General features: G+C 40.6%; 1 protein-coding gene across 9 annotated transcripts in view; it reads left to right on the top strand.

The window, feature by feature from the left end:
• The first annotated feature begins 14312 nt into the window (after positions 1 to 14312).
• CAPRIN2 (caprin family member 2) overlaps positions 14313 to 25634 on the top strand; it is a 45209-nt gene continuing 33887 nt past the window's right edge. For all 9 annotated transcript variants that reach the window (XM_049625235.1, XM_049625233.1, XM_049625230.1 and 6 more), the window contains exons 1-3: positions 14313 to 14518; positions 15622 to 15887; positions 17894 to 17956. In XM_049625235.1, coding sequence (XP_049481192.1) covers positions 15636 to 15887; positions 17894 to 17956 — 315 coding nt within the window. In that variant the 5' untranslated portion in view covers positions 14313 to 14518; positions 15622 to 15635. The remainder of the gene's footprint in view (positions 14519 to 15621; positions 15888 to 17893; positions 17957 to 25634) is intronic.

Below are 25634 nucleotides of genomic sequence, written 5' to 3'. Positions count from 1 at the left end.
CTTCTCTCTTAACCTCACTTGCCACTTGCACCTCCTTCCTCTCCTAGAGCAAAGTGTTCTATTTAATGTGGTTTTATTTGCCTGTATTATTACAAAACATGCATTTTTGTGTGCACGTGGATTTTTGCTTACAGAAAATATGCATCTTATACAGCTTAGTCTTGGGTACTACATTTGCAGTTCTGCCATGTTTCAGTGTGCATCTGACCCACTGCTTCTAATTGCTACACAGCCCTTCACATGTGCATCTATCACATTCTATTAACGGACTCTCCCAATGATGGGCACCCAGATTATCTCCTACTCACTGTACTACAAATATTGATGCAATGAATGTCTTTGCATATGTCCCTTTTAGGTCTGGAAAGGGCTTAAATACTGCCCCAAAGCTCATTTTATAATAACAAGTATTTATGGAATGTTACTCTAGTACCAGGCAGTTTTGGGTTCTAAGCACACAGTAGGAAACAAGATGGACAAAGTCTTTGATCTCAAACAGCTCACTTTCTGATGTGAGGAAACTGAATAAACACATTTTTACAGGTAGTAAGAAGCTCTATGCATAATTACAACAGTATGATGTGCTAATGTCAGGGTGGCTGTTTAGATTATGTAGATGAGAGTGAACATTAGAGCTAAGACCTGTATGACAAGAAAAAGTCAGCTAAGTGAAGATTCTGATTAAGAGCCTTCTAGGCAGAGGGCATGGCAAGTGTAAAGGCCCTGAGGAGGGAATAAACTTGATGTATGAGGACAGCAGCAAGAGGCCCAGTGTAGGTAGACGTAGCACATGAGGAGGAGTGTGGTGGGAGAGAAGAATCAGGTATTGCTGCCTAACAATATCACCACACATTTAGTGGCTTAAAATAACACCGTTTCTGTAGGTCAGGAGTCCAGGCACAGCTTTAGCTGGGTCTTCTGCAAAACTACAATCAAGGTATCATCAAGAGTTGGGGTTCATATCTGAGGCTTATCTGAGGATTTACTTCCAAGCTCAGGAAGTTATTGGAAGAATTTAGTTCCTTGTGGGGCTGTTGGACTGAGAGTCTCCATTTCTTGCTGTCCACTGGAGGCAGCCCTCAATTCCTTGCTATGTGGGTCTTCCCATCATGGGTGTTTGCTTTCTCAAAGCCAGCAAGGGGGAGGGAGACTCCTAACCGGATGTTTTACAGTGTTATTAGGGAAGTGACATCCATCACCTTTGTTATATTCTATTGGTTAAACATACGTCCAGGCCCACCTACTCAAGGGAGGAGGATTATGCAAGGCATGAACACCAGAAGGTGGGGATTACAGGGGCCACTAGAGTGTGGCAGCCACAGTAAGGTTAGAGAGGTTAGGGGTGTGTTAATATTATGAGAGCTATTGTAAGTATGGATTTTTTTTCTGAGCGGGTGGAAAATCATTCAGAGTTTTGAGCAGAGTATTATATCAGATTTTAAATGCCTAGGGGTACCTGGGTGGCTCAGTCAGTTAAGTGTCTGACTCGGGCTCAGGTCATGATCTCGTGGTTTGTGGGTCTGAGTCCTGCGTTGGGCTCTGTGCAGAGAGCTTGGAGCCTGGAGCCCGCTTCCAGTTCTGTGTCTCCCTCTCTCTCTCTGCCCTTCCCCTGCTCAGGCTCTTTCTCTCTTTCAAAAACAAACATTAACAAATTAAAAAATAAGTAAAATGCCTAAATAGGGGGTACCTGGGTGAGTCAGTTGGTTAACTGTCTGACTTTTGGTTTCTGCTCAGGTCATGATCTCATGGTTTGTGGGATCGAGCCCTGTGTGGGGCTCTGTGCTGACAGCACTGAGCCTGCTTAGGATTCTCTCTCTCCCTCTCTCTCTGCCCCTTGCCAGCTCATGTGCATGCACTCTCTCTCTCTCAAAATAGATAAATAAACATTTTAAAAAAATGCCTAAATATTCTCTGCTTCAGTGTTTAGGGTAGACTGTAGTGGGGTCAGTAGTCAAGCAAGAACTCCAGAAGAGTATTGCTGTATTCTAGACGAGATGACGGTAGCCTGGCCTAGGTGGTAGAATATTTAGAAGGAAGTGGAAAGAATGGAGATATACCTTAGAGGCAGAGTTGACAGCACTTGCTGACGACTTATTGCATGCTTGTTACAGGCAAACAAAATAGTTGACTCAAGTTTCCAAATGCTATCATTGAAAGAGCCAGACTCAGCACTCTGCCTGCCTGGCTTTTAGGCCAGGTCTCTTTCTACTATGACACTATGCCCTTATAGATGCCATGATATATCTATAATAGATAGATAGATAGATAGATATAGTACATATTTCTCTCCACCAACTCCCATTTCTTACCTTCTACCTCTCACCCCGCCCCTCCAAATTTTATTTTGACAAATATAGCACAGGTTGCTTTGAAGGGGAGGCAGTGTTGCTGCAACTCTAAAAGATGTTTTTGGAATTGGTGACATTAATATTGCTCGTGGTAAGTGGGGGTAGCAAAAGCAATAGCCTCAGAGAAGAGAACATGCCTACTCCAGTATTGGCAAGAGACCTGTCGATTCTTATATGTAGCAGCTCTTGTGATGTACTTTCTACACATTTATGGAAGTCTGGACAGACTGAACAATGCAGAGTGTGGGAAAGAGACTCTGTGCTGTCTTCTTGATTTGCACCCTCCTGACATGTGGGGTTTGCTTATGAATGCTTTATGTAGGGCCCTACTTCCTTTCCCTGGGCTGTCCTCATGGTCAAGAACTCTCATGGGATGTGTTCTTCCAACTCCGTACTAGTCTTCCAGAGTAGACAATGTCATTAGAGCAGAAACTGTCTTCATAGGAATAACTACCAATTATTGAATCTTTATTACATGCCAAGCGATATGTTAAGTATGTCTACCAGCTCATTTAACCACTAAAACAACCCTGTGAATTATCCCATTTTAGAGGTAATAAAACTAAAGTTGTAAGAAGCTGACCTACACTTTGTTAATGCTCTTACCTACCTGTGTCTGAATGTAAATCTCTTTCTTAGAAAAAAGAAATTGCATCAATGGAGACACATTTAAGTGAAGTTCCTTTAGTCATTTCTCCTCCTGTGTGGTTTAACTTGTTAGTTGTTAGGCATTTTGAAAAAAAAACTATTAGGAAGTTTTAATTTTTTTATTTTTAATTTATTTTTTAATTTTTTAAAATTTATTTTATTTTATTTTATTTTATTTTATTTTATTTATTTTTGAGAGAGAGAGAGACAGAGCACAAGTGGGAAAGGGGCAGAGAGAGATGGAGACACAGAATCCTAAGCAGCCTCCAGCCTCTGAGCTGTCGGCATGGAGCATGACGTGGGGCTTGAACTCACGGACAGTGAGATCATGACCTGAGCTGAAGTCAGACGCTTAACTGACTGAGTCACCCAGGCAACCGTATTAGGAAGTTTTTAAAAGTCTACATCTTTCAAAAAAGTTTCCTGTAAAATCAACATATTTATTTCCCTTTCTTCTCCATGGTCAGGAATCATTTCTTTGGCCAGCCTACCAGAAGACAGTATGCCTTCTCTCAGGATTCTTCCTGAGATTAAGGTAAATATTCTTATTTTTAAAATAGGTAAGTTTATTCTGGCACAGAAGTCTGCTTTAAAGCTTTAATTAAAGCAGAATGGTTTTAAAGAGATTGGTTTCCAATAGACTGAAAAATATCCACATTGTGATGAGCATGAAACAGATATGGAACATTCACATCAATTAACAAGAAGTAGCTCAATCACTTTTGGGGAGGTGGAGCTTGCCCACCCACTTTTGGCTGTTTTGATTTCAAACAAACAAACAAACAAACACCCAAGGAAGGCTGGGTGGACAGCTGGGAAGGGACACTGGAAAGGGAAGTAGGAAAGTGGCATAGAAAAAGTCAGGCAGCTAAGGAAAGGTAGGTTATTAAGCCAGCTGCCTGTGGGAAATTCTGGGAGTTAATGCAACATATAAACTTCAGAATTACCCCACTTGAGGGATGAAGGACCTGAAAAGTCATGGGTGAGGGCTGCCCTGTGTGTCCACGTGTGTTGGGGGGGGCGGATAGTTTTCTGTGCATCTGACTTCCCCCCAATCCCCAAAAACACCTTCTGCAATTGGGGATGGGGAGAGTGGGCCCTCAGGCACAAGGGTGCAGATGCTGACAGTTGTAAATAACACTGACAGATCTCTGGAATGTGAGCTGGGCACATGGCAAATGCTACCCACGTTAATGAGGGCGACGATAAATAGGCCTCATATGTTGCTGATGGGAATCTAGATGTTACCGCTTTTATTGGGGGAGGGAGTGGATTTGATTTGGAAACACCTATCAAAAGTACAAGTGATTCAGTAATTCTGCTTTTAAGGATTTCTCTGCTAGTTACACTAAAAAATGTGCAAAATACTATATGGATAAGACTATCCATCACAGCATTGTTTGTAATGGAAAAAGGTTAGAAATACCCTTAGTATTCTTCACTAGAGGACTGGTTAAATCAGCTGGTGCAATGATACATTTAAACGATGCAAAAAACTATGTTGGTTTGAATGAGGAAGCTCCTTGTACAGGGATATGGGATGACTGCAAAGATATTCTGTTAGGAGGAAAAAAAAAACCAAGGTGCAGCAGTGTTTATATACAAACATTTGGCTAAAAAAGAGTTGGCGGTGGGAGAATATATGTGTGTACTTGTCGTATATGCATGAAAATCTACAGAAAGATACACGAGAAACAGTGCTGGTCGTCGTGGAGGAAGACAAGTGAGGGTAAGGGCGAAGGGAGACATTTCCTTCTGCAGAGTGGCTGTACTGCATTAGCTATTCAAAAGTAAAATTTAAGTAATTTACAAAGAACATTTTATCTTGAGGGCAGTAGGGAGCTACTGAAGTTTTGATCTCTGACTGATAGTAGAGCAGTGACATGATGAGACCTGTTAGGACACACTGGCAGTTACGAGGGATGCAGGGCAGAGGTAATGACTGAATAAAGTAGGAACAAAAGTTTGGTTCCCAAACAACAGGGAGGATATTTCAGCTGCTAACCTCTCAGACAGTGTACTTGAGGAGATGGGACACTCGGTGTGCAGGTAATAATTAATGGGGTATCTGTTCTGTGTTTTCAGATTCTAGAGGTCTATTTAGCATTTGTGAATCACAGCCAGTGTTTACCCATCTCCTGCAAGTCAGCTTGTCTGGAGCTCACACATCTTCTTACACTAACTCTCACACAGTAAGCCAGTATTTCCTCTGCCCTAAATCATCCACAGCAACCAAAGACCACAACCTATAGCCCCAAGCCTGCTGAAATTACTCAGACTAACCCATCCTAAACCGTTTACTTTACTCTGCCTTGTCTTTCCTGCAGAAACCCCAACTAGGGCCCTGACCTTATGCCTTCCCCTCACTTCTACTTCTGCCCCTCACCAAAACCTGATGCTCCCATGTGGCCCTGTGTATGACAGGCACCCTCCTCTTGGGAAATGGAAGTAACACAGACCTTCTTTCAATGACATTGACCTCTCTGTGTTGTCACTCAGTCACCTCTGTAAACTAAAACCCCAAAGGTACAAATGCGACAATATCTAATTTTGGATAATAAACATTCCTTGGGGCAAATTTTTGGTTGTAGAAGAATGCAAAGGGTCTCAGACTGTTTTCTAGTCCAACCTCTCCCTAGAAAATCTGAGAATCTGAAATAGACTGAGAAATTCAGTGATGTAAGAAAATGGAGAGAACAAGATTGCTTTGTTTGTGGCCCAGTTACAGATTCAACCCAGGTGGGAGAAGGGCTCCTGAGATAAGAAAGAATAAAAGACCCAGGAACCAATGAATTACACTGCCTGGCAGCTCAGACAGTTTGTACGCATGAAACATGAGTTCATGTCCCCCCAGGGGGAATCTGCATGGTTAGGGCTTTCCTTTGCTTTCTACACCACTAATGCTCTCTGCCATTAGAGTATATAAATTTCCACTTGTGACAAAACTAAAGCCAGAGCCCTGAAAACAAAACAAAACAAAACAAAACAACACCAAAAAACAAAACAGGGGCGCCTGAGTGGCTCAGTCGGTTAAGCATCTGACTCTTGATTTCGGCTCAGGTCATGATCATCTCATGGTTTGTGGGATCAGGCCCCATGTCAGGCTCTGAGCTGACAGGGCAGAGCCTGCTTGGGATTCTCTCCCTCTCTCTCTCTCTGTCCCTTCCCCACTCACATGCGCGCACGCTATCTCTAAGTAAATAAACAAATAAACAAACAAACATTAAAAAAAAAACCCAAACAGGGGTGCCTGGGTGGCTCAGTCAGTTAAGCATCCGACTTTAGCTCAGGTCATGATCTCATGGTTCATGGGTTCAAGCCCCGTGTCGGATTCTGTGCTGACAGCTCAGAGCCTGGAGCCTGCTTCAAATTCTGTGTCTTCCTCTCTCTGTGCCCCTACTCCACTTGTGCTCTCTCTCTCAAAAATAAATAAACATTAAAAAAAAAAAACCCAACCAGTTTTATTAGGCTAAAATCCACACACTGTATATGTCAGTTTTCTAGTGCTGCTATAACCAGTTACCACAAACAAAGTGGCTTAAATTAACAGAAATTTATTCTCTCAGAGTTCAGAGACTAGAAGTACAAAATCATGATGTCAGCAGGGCCATGATCCCTCTACAGGTTTGGAGGAAGAATCACTCCTGGCCTCTTCCTAGTTTCTGATGGCTGTCAGTAATCCTTGGTGTTCTTTGCCTTGTGGTTCCAGGGTTTCAATCTGTCTGTCTTCATATGGCCTTCTTTCCCCCTTTATCCTCTGTGTCTTCAAATCTCTCTCTTCTAGCCAGGACACCAGTCATTGGATTTAAGGCTCACCTTCATCCAGTATGACCTCACCCTAACTTGATTACATCTGCAAAGACCTTATTTCCAAGTAAAGGCACATTCTCAGGTATTGGAGGTTAGGACTTCAACAGATCTTTTTGTGGACACAAATCAACCTACAACACTGTACAACTGGCCCATTTAAAGCTTACAATTTAGCAGTTGTTAGTATACTTACGGATTGTGCAACCGTCACTGCTATCAACTCTAGAACATTTTTGTCACCCCACAAGGAAACCCTGTACAATTAGCAGTCGTTCTCCATTTCCCCCGTAAAACTACCCCTAAGCCTCAGGCAACTACCAATCTACCTTCTGTCTCGATAGATTTGTCTATTCTGCATATTTCACATAAATGGAATCATACAGTATGTGGTCCTTGTGTCTAGCTTTTTTCCCCATAATGTAGTGTTTTCCGGGTTTATCTTTGCCATGTCAAGTATCAGTACTTCATTCTTTTTCACGATTGACTAATATTCCTTTGTATAAGTATACCACATTTTACTTATCCACTCATCAGTTGATGGACACTTGGGCTATTTCTCCTTTTTGATTATGTGAAAAACGCTGCTACGAAAACTTGTGTTTAGATTTCTGTGTGGAGATATGCTTTCATTTCTCTTGGAATATATCTAGGAGTATATATTTGGCATTGCTGGGTCATATGGAAACTGTATGTTTAACCGTTTGAGGAATCGCCAGACTGTTGTCCAAAGTGGCTACACTGTTTTACACTCTCACCAGCAGTGTATGAGAGTTCCAACCAATGTATCTGCATCCTCATCAACGTTTGTTATTATCTGTCATTTCGATTGTAGCCACCCTAAGTAGGTGTGAAGTGGAATCTCCCTGTGTTTTGATTTGAATTTTTGATGAACAAGGATATTGAGCATCTTTTTATGTACTTATTGGCTATTTATGTATCTTCTTTGAAGAAATTCCTGATCAGATTTTTTTACCCATTTTTAAATTGGTTTATCTTTTTATTATTTAGTGTAAGAGTTCTTCATATATTCTTATATGAAAATATATAAAGTATATAATATAATACAATATATATTATTGATGCTATAAGTACCTTATCAGATAGGTGATTTGCACATATTTTTCCAATTCTATGGATTGTCTTTTCATTTACTCTTTTTAATACAATTTTGCATTCACATTTATTTATCTAGTACAATGGAAACACAAACATGTCTCAATAAGAAAAGACAGAGCTCACTTTCTTTTTCAACCTTTTTAACCTTACATATTTTACTCTTAAAACTACTGTTGTACAGTAACATTTATGTATCACACTGTTTCCATATCCAAACAAAGTTACATGTCTCAAGGGAACTTAACTTTTTCTTTTCATTTTTTTGGTTGTGTCCTTTGAAGCACAGAAAGTTTTCATTTTGATGAAGTCCAATGTGTCTGTTTTTAAAAAATGTTTATTTATTTTGAGAGAGGGAGAGAGAGCCAGAGACAGAGAGCAGGGGAGGGGCAGAGAAAGAGCAAGAGAGAGCAAGAGAGAGAATCCCAAGCAGGTTCTGTGCTGTCAGTGCAGAGTCTGACATGGGGCTCAACTGAACTGAACTGAACTGAATCAAGAGTCAGACACTCGACTGAGCCACCAAAGTGCCCTTCAATTTGTTTTAGTAGAAAAATGCTTTCTATATTTTGAGCGAAGATAGAATTACCATAAAATTTTAGCATATTATGGGGCGCGTGGGTGGCTCAGTCGGTTAAGTGGCCGACTTCAGCTCAGGTCATGATCTCGCGGTCCGTGAGTTTGAGCCCCGCATCGGGCTCTGTGCTGATAGCTCAGAGCCTGGAGCCTGTTTCAGATTCTGTGTCTCCCTCTCTCTGACCCTCCCCCGTTCATGCTCTGTCTCAAAAATAATAAACGTTAAAAAAAATAAAAATAAAAAAAGTGCATTCACTTAAAAAAATTTTTTTAGCATATTCCCATTTTTATAAAAAATAAACAAACAACTATATAGGTATTTGCTTGTAAATAAGCCTGGAAGGTAAGCAAAAATATTAATAGTGGTTATCTTTAGAAAGAGTAGTTTTCATTGCTGGGTGAAATTTTCTATCTTGCTTGCTATATAGAATAAATATATGCTATAAACAATAGAGGAAAATATCTTCTAGCTTTTTCTATGCATATTTAAAATTAAACATTTTACAAAATCACTATTGTACTAATGTTTTATATCATGTTATTATTCTGCCTTTTTTAAAACTTCACATAATATCATGTTATTTGAATATTCTTTAAAAAAGATTATTTGGGGGTACCTGGGTGACTCAGTTGGTTAAACATCTGACTTCAGCTCAGGTCATAATCTCATGGTTCATGGGTTTGAGCCCCGCATTCGACTCTCTGCTGTTGGCAGAGCTGGCTTCAAATTCTCCGTCTCCCTCTCTCTCTGCCTCTCCTCTGCTTCTGTTCTTGCTTTCAAAAAAAAAAAAAAAAAAGATTATTTGTACTGCCTGAATTATAATTCATGGATCAGAGTCAACTTGTTTAGCTATTATTCTATCACTGAATGCCTAGGTTACCATTAACAATTTTTCATCACTTATGGGGTGCCTGGGTGGCTCAGTTGGTTGAGTGTCTGACTCTTGATTTCAGCTCAGGTTATGATCTCACGATTTCTAAGATTGAGCCCCATGGCAGGCCTTGTGCTGACAGGTTGGAGCCTACTTGGGATTCTCTCTCTTCTCTCTGCTGCTCCCCTGCTCTCTCTCTCTCTCACAAAATAAATGAATAAACTTAAAATAAAATGCTGTAATTAGCATTTTTATAAATAAATTTTTGTCTATATCCCTGATTATTTCCATGGGTGAAGTTCCTAAAATAAGGACTATTGGGTCAAAAGACATGACTGTTTTAAGATATCTTATTCAAAGGACTGAATTCCTTTGAAAATACAGTAATACTGAATTGTTTATTCTTTTTAGTTTCAATTATGCCAGTGTAATTGCCTAAAATTTCTGTATTTTCTATGGAAGTAGAAAGGAAAAGGGGTGAAAAACTTGGAATGACCATTGCTCTAGTAGGCAGGAGACCTAGATTCTTTAGGTCCTCAGAAAACTCCCAAATGCCCAGAAGCTCTACTTACCGTATCTTTAAGATAAGGGAGGGGTTTCACAGCCCTAAAATTCTCTAGGTCTCCTCAGGCTACCAGGAGAAATGCTGGGCTCTGCACTGTCAGAAAAGCTGCAAATGAAGATATGTCAGTGGATGATATGTTTTCATGGTCCCTTACCAAGAGATATGCTTTTTCTTTCTTCTTTCTTTTTCTTTTTTTTAAAGATTTTATTTTCAAGCAATCCCTATACCCAGTGTGGAGCTCAAACCCACAACCCCAAGATCAAGAGTTGCATGCTCCACTGACTGAGCCAGCCAGGCACCCCAAGATATGCTTTTTCATAAATGAAATAAAGTCCTTAAAAACACTGTTAAGCAGGTACTATTCTCTCTGTCTTATAGGTCAAGGATCTGAGGCCCAGGGAATTTGGGTAACTTGCCCAAGATCATTCTGGTAGATCACCCCTGGCAGAAGTTAGAATGAGATCCAATGTTGTGTGGCTTCACAGTCTTTGTTGTTACCACTTTACAATATCTGGAAGTTGGACAGAAATTGTAGATGTATGGGCTTGATTTTATTGACCACATACACATTCATAAGTTCTACATTAATCATTTCTTTCCTAAGAATTTTTTTTTTTTTTTTTTTTTTTTTTGTGAGCCCACCCAGCATGGGGCTCCAACTCATGGTTCCTCTAGGGCTGGTTATGCTGTAGTCACTTCAAGTTAATGTAGCTTCATGTTGTTGCATGTTCCTCTGATTGAGCCAGCCAGGTGCCCCAGTAGTTTTTATTTCAAAGGGACTTAATGGTGAAGCACTATTGATGCATTAATTCCAATACCAGAAGAACAGTATAAACAAAACCACTGGGAATATGGTACTATAATTTTATGAAAAAATAAACCCACAAGAATATTAACCTTAGAAGGTTCAGGAATTCTCTCAAAAAATGCCTCAAACTATTATGGTAACTTTTTTTCCTACCTGAAGTCTATATTGGCTAGTCCTTTATAAGTTTCTCTCCTCAAATACTTGAAAAGACACCTTATGAATCTGCAAGCATGTGAATGTAGAATTTTTATGTTTTGTCTTATTTATTTATTTATTTATTTTTAACGTTTATTTATTTTTGAGACAGAGAGAGACAGAGCATGAACGGGGGAGGGGTAGAGAGAGAGGGAGACACCGAATCGGAAGCAGGCTCCAGGCTCTGAGCCATCAGCCCAGAGCCTGACACGGGGCTCGAACTCAGGGACCGCAAGCTGAAGTCGGACACTTAACCGACTGAGCCACCCAGGCGCCCCTAATTTTATTTTTTTAAAGTAGGCTTCATGCCCAGCACGGAGCCCAACAAAGGGCTTGTACTCACGACTGTGAGCTGAGATCATGAGTCACTCAACCGACTGAGCCACCCAGGCGCCCCAAACGTGCAACATTTTAAACAATTTTACTGTGTTAACTGTTCCTTGAGAATCTCTATCTTTCTCAGCCCTCTTGTTATTTTTCTTGGTCCTTTCTCCCCCCCACGTTAATACTTTACAAAGCTCTGTAGAGCCACTAAGAAGCAGATTTCTATCACCTATAACAAAATACTTAAGATCATTTCTCGTATCTCCACTCACATGCTACCAACTTCAGCATCCTTTGGTGAATTAATCTTTCCAGTTTCAACAACATGAAGCTACATTAACTTTAAGTGACTACAGCATAACCATCCTTGGATGAAATATACATTTGCCAGAAAATGCATATTTAAAATCTTCACATTTTCAAGGGTTGTAAAGTTTGGCTGTTTTTACAGAAATCAAACAAACCATCCATCATAAGTCTTTAGTATTTTTGTTTTTCTATTTTATTGACATAGTTGTTTTTGCTAGTTATTCCTGTAGTGTTTACTGAATTCCTGCTTAGTTCCAGGAGAGCACGGGCTATATTTGTCTTGCTCACCATTATATCTCTTTCACCCAACACAGCAGATACCCAATAATTATTTGTCCTTTGCCCACCCCCCTCAGTTATTGAGATATAACTGACATAATGATAAATATTTGTTGAATGAATGTATCTATATATTCTTCCCCTATTGATTTGAAATACTTTTTTTATGAAAAAGATTTTTTTAATGTTTATTCATTTTTGAGAGAGAGAGAGAGAGAGAGAGAGAGAGAGAGAGACTAAGCACGAGCAGGGGAGGGGCAGAGAGAGAGGGAGATACAGAATCTGAAGCAGGCTCCAGGCTCTGAGCCTTCAGCACAGAGACCGATGTGGAGCTGGAACCCATGAACTGTGAGATCATGACCTGAGCTGAAGCCAGACGCTTAACTGACTGAGCCATCCAGGCGCCCCTGAAACACTTCTTTTAAACTCACATTTTAAATACAGCATTTCTTTGCTAAGCTTGGAGGTGACTTTCCACAAATACTGCCTCATAGTTGGCAAGACAAATCAAGGTGCAGTAGAAAACAGGGAGTGGGGAGAGGAAAATAATAAATTTGTGCTTTGAGCATGTCCTTCTTTTTTTTGAAAATTTTTATCAGTTTATTTATTTTTTGAGAGAGAGAGAGAGAGAGCGAGCAAGTAGGGGAAGCACAGAGAGAGAATCTCAAGCAGGCTCTGCAATCAGTGCACAGAACCTGATGTGGGGCTCGAACTCACAAAGTGTGAAATCATGACCTGAGCTGAAATGAAGAGTCGGACGCTTCAACTGACTGAGCCACCCAAGTGCCCCTGGGCATGTCCTTCTAAAATAAGCCAGATTTACTGGCTTAAAAGATCTTCTCTAGCAGGAAAGCTTTTTCCTCAATCACTTTTTAAATTTTATCAGAAGATATTATTGCAACCTTATCTACTGAGATACAATCTCCTACAAATGTTATGTTATGCTTATACAGACTGTACCTTACTGGACTTGACGTTTAATTATTTTTGTTTTTGTATTCTTTCTCAGTTCACTTTTTGACTCCATTTTGGGAAATAAATCCATACAGGTTTATTCAAAATTATTCCACTAATGGGACATTTAGGACCTATGGCCAGATCTATCCTGACCCAGGAGATTATTTTTTCCTCGTCAATTAGAAGGCAAATATTTCATGATTAATATGGCTGAAATAACGTTCTTAGGTATTAATTAGTGTAGACTACAACAGTCCCTACAACAGTCATAATCTCTGGTGTAACTTTGTGCCTTCTCGTTGATCCAAAAGTGTGTCCTTCACTTTTTCAAAAAAAAACTGTGTCCAGTTTTTTGTTTCCCTTCATGCTCAACAGCTTCTGTTTTCTCTCTAGTTATAAACAATGAAACAAATGGACAATCTAATATTTGTCTGACCCTCAAGGTCACAGGTGGGATTCAGAGTTTCAAAGTTAAGATGCAACATTAACGTACATTACTTCAGGAGGGACCTAAAAGAACACAGATAATAAGTGGCAAAATACTGTATCAAGAAATGTTAACAATCATGATAATTTTGGTGTGGGCTTGGCTAACACTTTTTAAACTGGACCTTTGTTTCCTTTATCATACTCCTGATTTTTCTCTATTTTTTTCTTGCCAGTCTAAATAGATCTTATCAGAGCCTCAGGGACAGGAGCTAAATCAATTCTATGTGGTGTAATAGCTGGACACATGTTGAGGCCCAGATGTTGCTGAATGTTTCCTACCTTCCCCCCCCCCCCCATTCATTAAACACCATGCCTTCCTTCAGAAACACTGATGTGTTTCCAGCCTTTTTTCTTGATTTTATGCAACCTTACCAAAATTTTTATCAGCCTTTTCTCTGAGTGCCAACAAATCCATCTGCTTCAAAGCAACAAATGACACAGCCTAAATAAACAATCTTATAGTGAAGGTTGCGGAGTCACTCACTCCATTTTTATGGCCATGCTGATTCGGGGCATTCTGCTGTCAAAGGCTGAGTCCTTTCGGGAGAAACAGTGATTTTTCCCTACCCGACCAGGAAGGATGGAATCTGACAGGGCAAAGGCACGCCAGCACTTCAAGAGTGCCCACCTAAACCACCAGGGAAGCTCAAGCAATTCCACAAAGGGCGCGCCGCCCTTTTCGGACGATCGAAATCACCTGTTCAAGGTCGCACATCCTCTAGTTACCGCATGCAATCAGCAAGGTTAGGCAGGGCTGCTGGGTCTACCGCCGGTTGGCTCTCGGCGACACACCGGGCCCACCTGCTACCCTGCAATCTGCGCAATCGCGGGGAGAACGCGCCCTCTCGCGACCGACTTCCCGCCGCAGCCCGGCCTGGAACAAACGCCCTCCGGGGCCCGCGACCCGCGGCGGCGGGGCAGGGGCCCCGGAAGGAGGCGGTGCCGGGGCGGCCCGAGGCTGCGCGTGCGGGAGGATGGGGGCGGGGCGCGCCTATATAAACTCCGTGCGGCGGAAAGGGCGGGCCTGGGCGAGAGCGGCTGAGTCGGCGGAGCGCCCGGCGCCGCAGACGCCGCCAGCGAGGACAGGGAGGGGAGAGGGAGGAGGCGGGAGGAGGAGACGCAAGTGCGGGGTGGCGCCGGTCCACCTCCGCAGCTCTCCTGGCTCCCGCCGGCTTTCGAAGGCGGGCCCGGGCTGCGGCAGCGGCAGCGGCCTCGGCGGCCAGCGGAGGTGAAGCCGAGCTGCGGCGGCCTGTGGGTCGACGCGGCGTAGGGAGGGCAGGGCAGGGCTGGGCGGCCGCCGCCGCGGTGAGCTGGAAGGGCAGCTCGGCATCCCCGGGGCGGGGCCGTCGAGGGCAGGTGGCCCGTGCGCTTTTCTCCGGGTCGGCCTCCCCAGAGGCACCTGCACACGGGGCCCCAGCCTGGTGCCGGGGCGTCCGGAGGCTGTGGGAAGGGCGGGGGTCGGTGCCCTCGGGGCACTTAAGTGACCACCCAATAGAGGCGACTCTCGCGCGGGGCGCTGCGGGGACTGAGGATCAGTGCTGGCGTGCATGGGGCCTGTTATGCCCTTGCTTTGGGGTGCTCCGTAAGGGGATGCGCGGGGGTGAAGGTTGTGAGGACCGCTGACCAGAGCGGTGTGAGGCTCGGGAGGATGAGCCTTTAAACCCGTGTGGTGTGAGTGGTTATGGGTTAGTCTAAACAGAACAGAAAACCAACTCGGGGCGCTCGCAAGTACCTCGCTACAAATGTGCAGCAGTGACGGACTTGCCTTGTAGGCCCCAGAGCAATCAAAGGGAAGTTAGGGGTCTTGTTCAAGAAGCTGCTCCTCAGTTAGTGAATTAGGCTCTAAAAGAATTGTGTGTTGGGAATTTTTCTTTTAAATGGGCTTGTTTTTAGGATTGCGTTTGGGGCTAGTGGTGAGGGTAACGTAAAGAGGTTACAAAGGCTGCCTTAAGGTCCTAATGGGGAGAGCTTTTTTGTGTGTCATCATTCGACCATAGAAATTATTCAGAATGTGGATTGCCCTTACGAGAAGAGAGGAGCTCTGAAGCCATTGCTTGATTAGCAGTTCTTCTCCCTATGTGGAAAGTTGAATTTCTGGAAACATCCCCCGTATTGTAGATTTTGCCCACGTAAAGGCGCTAGCACTTGGCACTAATCTCCTTAAAAGTAGTAAGATGGAAACACAGTACCTAGCATCGCTGGGTTTTGAGCTCACTTCTGTGCAAAAGAATTTTGAGGGAGTGGGTCTAGACTTTTCAGGGAAGTTCGAGTCTCCATAGTCTCCTCTAGTCTTAATTTACTTTTAACTTTTTTTTTCCTTCCTTCCTTCAGCTTCATCGGTTTCAATGGTGCAACTCTCTTCATCTCCTTTTGGTTACCAGTCACCTTCAGGCCATTCAGAGGAGGGAAGAGAGGGGAATATGAAGTCAGCCAAGCCCCAAGTGAACCACAGTCAGCATGGGGAAAGCCAGCGGGCCATGAGCCCTTTGCAGTCTGCTCTCAGTTCTGCTGCCTCTCCTTCCCAAGCATATGAGACATATATCGATAATGGACTCATATGCCTTAAACACAAAATTAGAAACATCGAGAAAAAGAAGGTAACTTTTTTCCCTCCCATCCCTGTATATGTACCATCTTTAATAAGGGTTAGAGAACTGGCATTTTTGCTTTCTGTCAGGGCTCAGAGGTACTCTTTCCTAAAAGATTTACCTAACCTTGGGATTTAGCTGGCTGAAAACATACAAGTAGGTTAAATATTGGGTACATTAAGCATTTTATTTGATTTCTCAGCATAACTAAATAAAAATATTCCTCATAGTAAAATTACTATGCATGCTGCTGTTGAAATACTTGAAGAGCCAGCAACTTTAAGTCAGATTAATTCTTTGAGTGTAGTATTAATGTTTCTTTTCATAGATGAGTAATAGCCTGATTTTTTTTTTTTTAGCTTGTTTTCCTTGTGACTTTCTGCAGCAGTTGATATTGCAGTAAAGCTGCTGCAGTCATTGGAAGCTTCAGCGATGGGAGAGCCAGAAAAGGTTTTAGCACTAATTTTTGTGTTGCTAGGTGATCGTTTAAGATTGGTAGGTTAACATTGTAGAAAGCCTTATAAAGAGACTCAAATTATAATCAGCCCAATGTTACAGTAAATGCTGATGTAAAGATCCAAATCATTCCTTATTTCCTGAGTCATGTAGCCTGTGAAACAGTGCTGCACGTTGCTTTGTTGTGTCATGATTCTCTTTTGCTTGTGATAGTGAGTGATTGACTATCTGGACCTGGGAACACTTACATATTTTTATTCCAGGATCTAGTTCAACCATAGGAAAGTTGCTTTTAATGGAGGAGTATGAAGAGATTTTTAAGAGTCTGGTTGACTCTGTCTCCCCCCAGCCCCCACCCCCCATGCCAAGGTAGGGAAGAAAGACCAGTTACTAGTAGCTTCTCTGTAACCCTAGCTCTCATCAGTTGTCTTTTGAATGCATGCAGTTGATCACAAGTGTGATAAGGTGAGTGTGCCTGGGTCAGCACAAATTCCCTGCCACTATGGGAAACTAGTCAAAGCACGATCTATTCAAAGCAGGATCTGTTGATGGAGACCCATTAATGTCTTTTTCCCAGGTGGAGGAACTACATATATGTGTATACTTACACGCTCTAGTGTAACTATAGTACCTCCTTAAGTTTGAATACTTATCTGGTCAGTAACAATGCTTTTGTTTGAAGCTTCTGGAAAAGCAATTGAAAGCTATAAAGCCAATATGGGAGAAGCCTAAACATTGCTTTTAGAATACTGTAGTGGGTCATGTCATTATTCTGGGGACAATAAATGCAATTTGTCATGTATTCACTGAAATATGAAACTCTAGGAAAAAAAGCTTTGAGTTAAGTCTATTATAATGCTAGAGAAAATATCTTCTACATTTCTATAATGCTAGAGAAAATATCCTCTTCTTCCATGATGAAGTTTGCTATTCGACAAATGCCACATACTTCAACAGGTAACTAATAGTTTAAGCATGAGGTTAGAACAGAATTTCTCTGCCTCAACACTATTGACGTTTTTGTGCCAGATAATTCTTTTGTTGCAGACAGGGTGTGTGTGTGGGCGGGGGGGGGGGGGGGGCTATCCTGTGGAATGTAGGATGATTCGCAGCATCCTTGGGTTCTAGTCACACGATGCCTGTAGCATTCTCCACCTCCTTCTCATCCTTCAAGTAGTGACAACCAAGAACATCTCCAGACACTACCATAGATCCCTGGGGGTCAAAATTATCTCTGATTGAGCACCACTGGGGTAGGGGCATGTGATTGACTAGTTAAGTGTCTGTGTGTTAAGTAGTCTGATTGTAAGTAGAGGCCATGAAGAGAAGAGTTTTATTATTGCTTAACTTTTCTAATTCCAGACTAATGTTGATTGTAATATTTTTTCCCTGGCTGGATCTTATCTACAGTTGCTGCCTGCCTTGTAGTAAACCAGTATCTTACAGATTGATAGCATACTTCAAGAACTTTGTTTTCATAAGAAACAGTCTGGTATTTAGTTTATTTTTTTTCAGAATTTTGTATGAGACTACAGTAGATACAAGTTTCTCTTTTGTAGCTCAAACTGGAGGACTACAAGGATCGCCTGAAAAATGGAGAGCAACTTAATCCAGATCAGTTGGTAAGTAGTGTATAATCCTTGGGTCACACTTGTTGGCTTTTTTCTTTTTTTCTTTTTTTTTCTTAATAAAACTCTAGACGGGATTGGTGAGAGCAAAGATTTGATAAGGCCAATAAAGAAGAGCGAGAATCCACTGGATTTTTCAGAAGACTTTCTTTTCTTCACTTATGAGATCTTACAGACTTCTTTTGCACTAGCAGATGGTATGGATGGAGGTATGGGTTGCTAAATAAGAGTGAAAATGTAGACTATTGCTAAACATACGGATTTAAGTTTTAAACTTTTGTTAGGCTGAACTAAAGAGGTGGAGGGACGACTAGCTTTCCACTGTTCACTGGTATATATAAACCTGACATCTTTCTGCTCTAAAATGTAAAAAAAACCTAGCTTGCCTAGGTTTTCTCCTTTTGCTTCTTCTTAATCCTTATGTATTTTCTCCTTGCTTTTCTATCCTAGATTGCTATGTCACCTCTCAGGAGGCATGTTTACTTTAAAAAATATTGTTTAACTTGTCTGTGGTATACCTGGCATCTGCAAGTTTTATCTAATGTGGTGAAAGTTTCTGCAATATGGAAATAAAAATGCTTAATTGATGTTTGTCTGATATCTCTTGGCTAAGAAGGGACAGAATTAAAAGTCTAGTCTAGTCTGTAGACCTATCATCTTCATCTTTTTCAACTACGATTTTTGGTTGTGTATCACAGATACTGGCATTCGAGATCTTTTCCCTTATTGACTCCTCTTCACTGACCTAGAATTTTTGTGATGTAGTAAATTATAATTTTGCTGAGGCACAGATTTGAATTGTGTGAGCTCTGAGAATGATGTGCTCACATAGCTGGTGAGAGGACTTAGCTGGGCATCCAGCATTTCAACATAGCTTTGTTCTCAAAGTAGTCATGGTATGTTCAGTAACTTTTGAAGTGATAATATTTTTCTTTGTGTAAATATCCTTGAAGGAAGTGTTCTGATATGGTAGTATTCTTGATTTTGGGGAAATATGGGGGTTAGGGAGAGGGAGGTTGGTGGTTCTCATGGAAGCTCTCTAGCAAAGGTCAAGGACATGCTGTATTTCAGAGCTCTGGCCAGGTAAACTGTAGTCTCAGTATTTCATTACTGTCTTTATAACTACATGTTGCTTCTGTAGCATTAACTTTTATTTCTTGAGTTAAATGCTGACAACTGCCAAATTTATGTTGCCAATAGATAAGCCCTTGGAACTCGAGATTCCTGTGTTCAGTTGCTTATTTGGCATCTCCCGACCCCCAAAACCTGTTCCTCCTCTAATCTTAATGATGTCAGTTAATGGCTTGGGGAACTAAAAGGATGGAGTTGCCAAAATCCTTGGAGAATTTCTCATCTATTTCCTGATACCACACATCTAGCCCATTAGCAAGGTCAGTTCTACCTTCAAAGTAAATCCGGAAACTGGCCATTTCTCAAATTCCGCTTCTGCCATCCTGGTCCAGGCCACATCATCTTTCATCTACATTACTGTAATAGCTTCCTCACAGGTTTTTCTATTTCTGCTGTATCTCCAAGCTTGTTCTCAACATGGTAGCCTCAGTCATCCTGTTCGGATGCAAGTCAGTTGGTCATTCCTCTGTTCAACTCTCCATTGGTTCCCATCATGGCAGAATGTCCTTACTGTGGCCTACAAAGTCCTACAAAATATGCTTGCTACTTCCTTTCACATCTTTATTTCATGTCCTGTACTTCTGTCCCTTCCTAGCTTCATTCCGGCTACATTGGCCTTCTTGCTGTTCCTCAAACATCCCAGGCACGCTTTTGCTTCAGGGCTTTTTGCACTGTGTGCTGTTCCTATGCCTGGGATGCTTTTTCCCCAGGTGTCTAAATGGCTCAATTTCCAACTTCCTTCAGCTTTTTATTTGAAGGTCATCTCAGTGAGGCTTGTCCTGACAACGCTATACCTCCATTCCTCCATTCACACTCCTTAGCTCTTTGCCTTGCTTTAATTTTTTAACTAGTAGTGCTTTTCTGACAAACTATAAAGTTTATTGTTTCTCTTTCTCTTAAAATGTAAGTTTCATTAAAGTAGAGATTCTGTCTGTTCATTGCTGTTTTCCTAGTACTTAGAATAGTTTAGAGAATATAGCAGACATGTAAAATATTTATTACAAAAGGATTTACTAAATATAAAATGAATGTTATGATTTTAGATAAAATTAAGCATATAGTTTGTGGTACTTTAAAAATTTTTTTTTTTTTTTTTTTTAACATTCATCTTCAAGAGACAAAGTGTGAGTGGGGGAGGGGTAAAGAGAGAGGAAGACAGAATCTGAAGCAGGCTCCAGGCTCTGAGCTGTCAGCACAGAGCCCGACGCTGGGTTTGAACTCATGGACTGCAAGATCATGACCTGAGCTGAAGTTGGACACTTAACTGACTGAGCCACCGAGGTGCCCCTAATTTTTTTTTTTTTTAAGTTTATTTATTTAGAGATAGAGTGTGCAGGCAGGGTAGGGGCGGTGGAAGAGTGTGAGAGAGAGAATCCCAAGCAGGCTCTGCACTGTCAGCACAGAGCCTGACATGGGGCTCTGTCTCATGAATGTGAGATCATGACAGCCAAAATCAAGAGTTGGATGCTTACCTGACTGAGCCACCCAGGCACCCTTAGTTTGTGGTTCTTATGGGAATGAACATCTCTTCATATAAGCAATATATATTTAAGGTAGAAATTCAGAAAATGCAGATAAATTGGAAGAAAAAAAATCTGTAATCTGATCCCTCAGAACTGTCATTAGTAGTGTAGTATTTAATTAGAAAAATCTAAGTTTAGTTTTTAAAGCTGGTAATAATTCACATAGTTCAGAAATTAGGCAAGAGTTTAAAAGACAGTTTTTCTTTCACCTTGTCCTTCCTGTGTTCAGTTCTTATCTTACAAAGTAAGGCCCTGGGATTATGATCTGAGCTGAAATCAAGAGTTGGATGCTCAAATGACTGAGCCACCTGGGTGCCCCACTTTCTGTTTATTTCTAATTTTGTGTGGTTGTATTTTCCCAGTTTACTTTTAATTAAGTTAGCTAGTGCTTCTTTTTTTTTTTTTTAATTTTTTTTAGCTTCTGGGTTTGTTTTAGTTTTTCTCTTTTTCTGCTGTCCTTTGTTTTATTTGCTTCACTTTCTAACTTTGAATTAAGTGTTTAATTCATTTGTTTTCTTTTCTCCCCGCCCCCCCCCCCTTGGTTTGCATTTAAGGCTGTGAATTTTCCTTCAAGTAATGCTTTAGCTACACATTTGATACTGTATTTTCAATATTGTTGGCTAAAAATTTTGTAATTTCAGTTTGTAAATCTTCTTTAACCCAACAGATATTCTTAATATTGTAAATAAAACTTTCTATGATCTGCATGGCTATTGTAATCCTTTTAACGGTAACTCTTAAGTAACCTGTCAAGACTAAGCTAAAGACTAATAAGATTTCATTGAGATTTCTAATATAAACCTAGATTTTTTTCCTTTGAAATAGTAAGATTGTGTAATGAAGTTTTTTAGAGTCCCATTTATAATTTTAATATTTATTTTGGTTCAGATCTGGATTTGAAATAGAGAACTGAGATTCAAGTGAGTGCTTGAGCAAAAGGCAAATGGGTACTTTCAGCTTCAGTGAAACTTTTAGTTTTAAAGAATTAAGATTTGGCATCCATCTCTAGTTGCTAAACTCTGACCCTATGTTATATTTAACGCATAATACAAAACTCTTTTATTAAATAATATGAAATCTTTTCTGCTTTGTAGTCCCATTGCAGTTGGCCTTGTCAAAGCAAACCACTCAAATGTTACATGGGCTTCCTAATTAATATCCTTGTTTTGAGACCTTCCTTTTCAGTTCACCAGCCCTACTCCCTCTAGTGTTCTTTTTTTGAAACCGAAATCTCAGTATAGGATTCTAATCAAAAGTTTAAAAATTCTATTGAGAATTTTAACATGTTTTCTTAAAACTTTTTTTTAAAAGCATATTTATTTTGAGAGAGAAAGAGCATGTGCATGTGCATGCCAGTAGGGGAGGTGCAGAGAGCGGGAGAGAGAGAATCCCAAGCAGGCTCTGTGCTGTCAGCGTAGAGCGTGACTTGGGGCTTGATCTCAAACTGTGAGATCATGACCTGAGCTGAAATCAAGAGTCGGATACTTAACTGACTAAGCCTCCTAGGTGCCCCAAAAATCTTTAGCATATTTGAGCCTAAAATCATGTTCTGAACTGTTTTATTAATTCAACCATAATATATTAAGTACTTACACTGGGGGATTCTGGGCTTAAATGCTAGGGTTATGATGTAAGGGACAAATGTGATCCTTGCCCTCAAAGATACAGTGTGATGAGAAAGAGGTAGGAAATAAGTAAATAAAAATGTGATGGTGTTAGGGTGAGGTACAGAGTGATAATGGATTGTAATGAGGAATTTAACCTAGTTTGGAGAATTCAGGACAGCTTCCTTGAGAAAGAAGTGCTTCAGTTCAGACCTAAAAAATGAGAAGGACTTAGCAAGTTAAAATGGGGAAGGAGGAAGAAGAGCAGGCTAGGCAGATGCTAGCATGTGTAAAAGTCCTGAGTAGGGAAAGAATGTTTTTACAAAGAGGAAACTGGAAAGAAAGCCAGTATCGATGGAGTGATGTAGTTGGAATGGGAAAGCTACATGTACATCCTTATTTCCCGTTTAAAGACTGTGTTTTTTCTTAAGGTCGTCATAAATGATACAGATAAGTTTTAAGCAGAAAATAACTAGATTTGTAATAAAATCACTTTTAAGGGTGAGTGATGGTTTGGAGGTGGTAAGTGTGGGTGTAAGAAGACTAGATAATGGTTGGCTGTAGTCTCGGTCAGAGGTTATAGATACCTTGCTGGTACCAAAGTAGCAGCAAAGGAGTTTGGGTAAAGTAGATTCAAGAGATAGAATTAGCATAGCTTGGTGATAGGATCTAGTAGAAGAAAGAGCCAAGAATGGGTTCCAGGTTTCTGGCTTGAACACTTGGATGGATGGCAGAACCATTTATTGGGCCTGGAAACCCAGGAGGAGAAGATGGTTTTGGGAGGAGAGGATAAAAAGCTCAATTTTGGACGACTGATCAAAAAAAATTTTTTTTTAATGTTTTTTTAATGTTTTAATATTTTTGAGAGAGACAGATAGTGCATGTGAGAGCATGAACGGGGCAGGGGCAGATAGAGAGGGAGACACAGAATCCGAAGTGGGCTCCAGGCTCTGAGCTGTCAGCACAGAGCCTGATGCGGGGCTCAAACTCATGGGCCATGAGATCATAACCTGAGCCAAGGTCAGATGCTTAACCCACTGAGCTACCCAGGTGCCCCAGGACCACTGATTTTTTAATGTGGCTGTGAAACATTAAGGGGTGGGTAATATCGAATAAGTGTTTGAGTAACAGGTCTGGAACACAAAGAAGTTTAGTGTACAGTTAAGCTCATCTGTGTGGTTGCTGATTGAAACCATAAGAAAAGATGAGACTATGTTGGATGAGAATATAGAAAGGAGAAAAGCCTAGGACAGAGGAACTTTGACATTTAATGTTTGGATAATAAAGGCTAAAAATACTTATAGCCAACTTTAGGGTCAGGTATCATTTTGAGTGATTTGAATTGGCCAACATCTCTGTGATGTAGGTCCTGTTTATTTTGTAAATGCTAAAAACTGGGGTGAGAGGAGTTTATGGAAAAATTACTGGTAAGTAAAAAGCTGGAGAAATGGGAGAAAAATGGAAGTTTAGTGTTATTAAAAACAAAGAGATGTTTGTAGAGCCAGAAGGTGCTTTTGTGTGGAAGTCTTCTGAGAAACCAGAATGAGAGTTTTAAAAGATCTATGGATTTAAAAGGTGGTATTGACATGCTTACTTTAGCCAGGATAGTTCTGGTGGAATGATGGAAACAAAATCCGGGTTGATAAGGGCTGAAGAGGAAGTGGAGACTGTGTAGCCATTTTTGAAACTTTGAGACTGAAAGGAGGGGGTTGCCAGAAAGGCGCTTTTTATTTTTCTTATTTAGGTTGGGGGAGACTTGAACTTGTATTTATTTATATATTATATTTATTTATATTTATGTTTTTGAGAGAGAGGGCACAAGTGAGCGACGGACAGAGAGAGAATCCCACAAGGGACAGAGAGAAGTGGGGCTCACCTGGGGCTCGTGTTTTACCAGAAGCAGGGCTTGTGTTCACCTGAAGCAGAGCTTGAGCTCACCTGATGGGGGACTCGAACTCACAAACTGTGAGATCATGACCTGAGCCAAAGTCATATGCTTAACAACTGAGCCACCCAGGCTCCCAAGATTTGAACTTGTTAAGTACTAGTTTAAGCATCAACAGAGAGTGAGAAATTCAAGATTTTTAAAAGGGAATCATAGAGTAAGATTTTTTATGAAGACGTAATTGAAAAGGATAGAAGGTAGAAGGATATTTCCTCCAGTAAGCAAAAAAAGGAAGGAAGAAAAGATGTATTCACATTGGATGATGGGAAGTTAAGGTAGTTCCCATTTGATGCTGCTTTTCTTGAATTAAAGTTAATACCATTTGGGAGTAAATATGAGGGAGTATTCCCTTCTGGTTTTATATACCTCTGAGGGCTGTATACTATGATTGTGTTATCTGTGCAAGGTTCTATAGTTGGAATACCTCTTCGTCTTTTTTATTATGAAATAATACAGCTGCAACTAAGTGTCGCTTCTAGGTTATACTGCATAATAAAGCAAGCATCAGAATCCACCATTCAACTCCAGTAGTACATTACCAACACCACCAAAGCTCCTTCCCAGTTCTTTCTCTTTACTATAACCTGACCCTGAGCTGCCCACTGCCATTTCCTTGCTTTATTTTAATAGCACTTGTTTGTTGCCCTTGAATCTGTTAGAGTTGCTTTTTCGTACCTTATAATAAATGTTATCATACTGTGTTCTGCAGTTTGTCTTTTTCACTCATTATGTTTAGGATTTTTATATTAAGGAAAGTAGTTATATTTTATTTGTTTTACTCTACTTAGTAGTAGTTTGTGAGTAGATGATGTCCTACTTAGAACAATCTTATATGTGTTATTGAGACACAAGTGTGAAATTTTTCAGGGTGCACCTGAAAAATTACCTATCATGGGCTGTACGGTATGCCCATAGTTAACTTCATAGGTAAAAATGCCAAACTTTTCCAAAATTATTATACTAATTTATGCTAATGCTGGTAGTACATAGTTATATAGCAGTATATAGGTAGACTCTATACTTTTGTAAAAGCTTATGTTATCACACTGTTTTTAAAACAGCTTTTTTGAAGTATCATATATAGATCATAAAATTAACCCATTTTAAGTATATAAGACAATGATTTATAGTCAATTCGTAGAGTTATGCAGCTTCCATGACAATCTAGTTTTCAAACATTTCCGTAACCCTTCCAAATTCCTTTTTGTCTCCTTATTTGCTTTCTATCTCTATAAGTTTGTCTTTTCTGGATATGTCACATAAGATAGTCTTTCCCATATGGCTTCTTCGAGTTATGATTATGTTTTTGAGGTTCATCCTTGGTGTAGTATGTATCATTAATTCATTCCTTTTTATTGCTGACGAGTGTTCCTTTGAATGATTGTACCACATTTTGTTTATTTACCAATTGCTGGATATTTGGATTGTTTTTATTTGGGGCCATAATGAATATGCTGCCATACAAATTT

This window comes from Panthera uncia, chromosome B4, assembly GCF_023721935.1.
Source record: "Panthera uncia isolate 11264 chromosome B4, Puncia_PCG_1.0, whole genome shotgun sequence".
Classification (NCBI taxonomy): Eukaryota; Metazoa; Chordata; class Mammalia; order Carnivora; family Felidae; genus Panthera; species Panthera uncia.
This window is presented reverse-complemented; position numbering and strand designations above follow the sequence as displayed.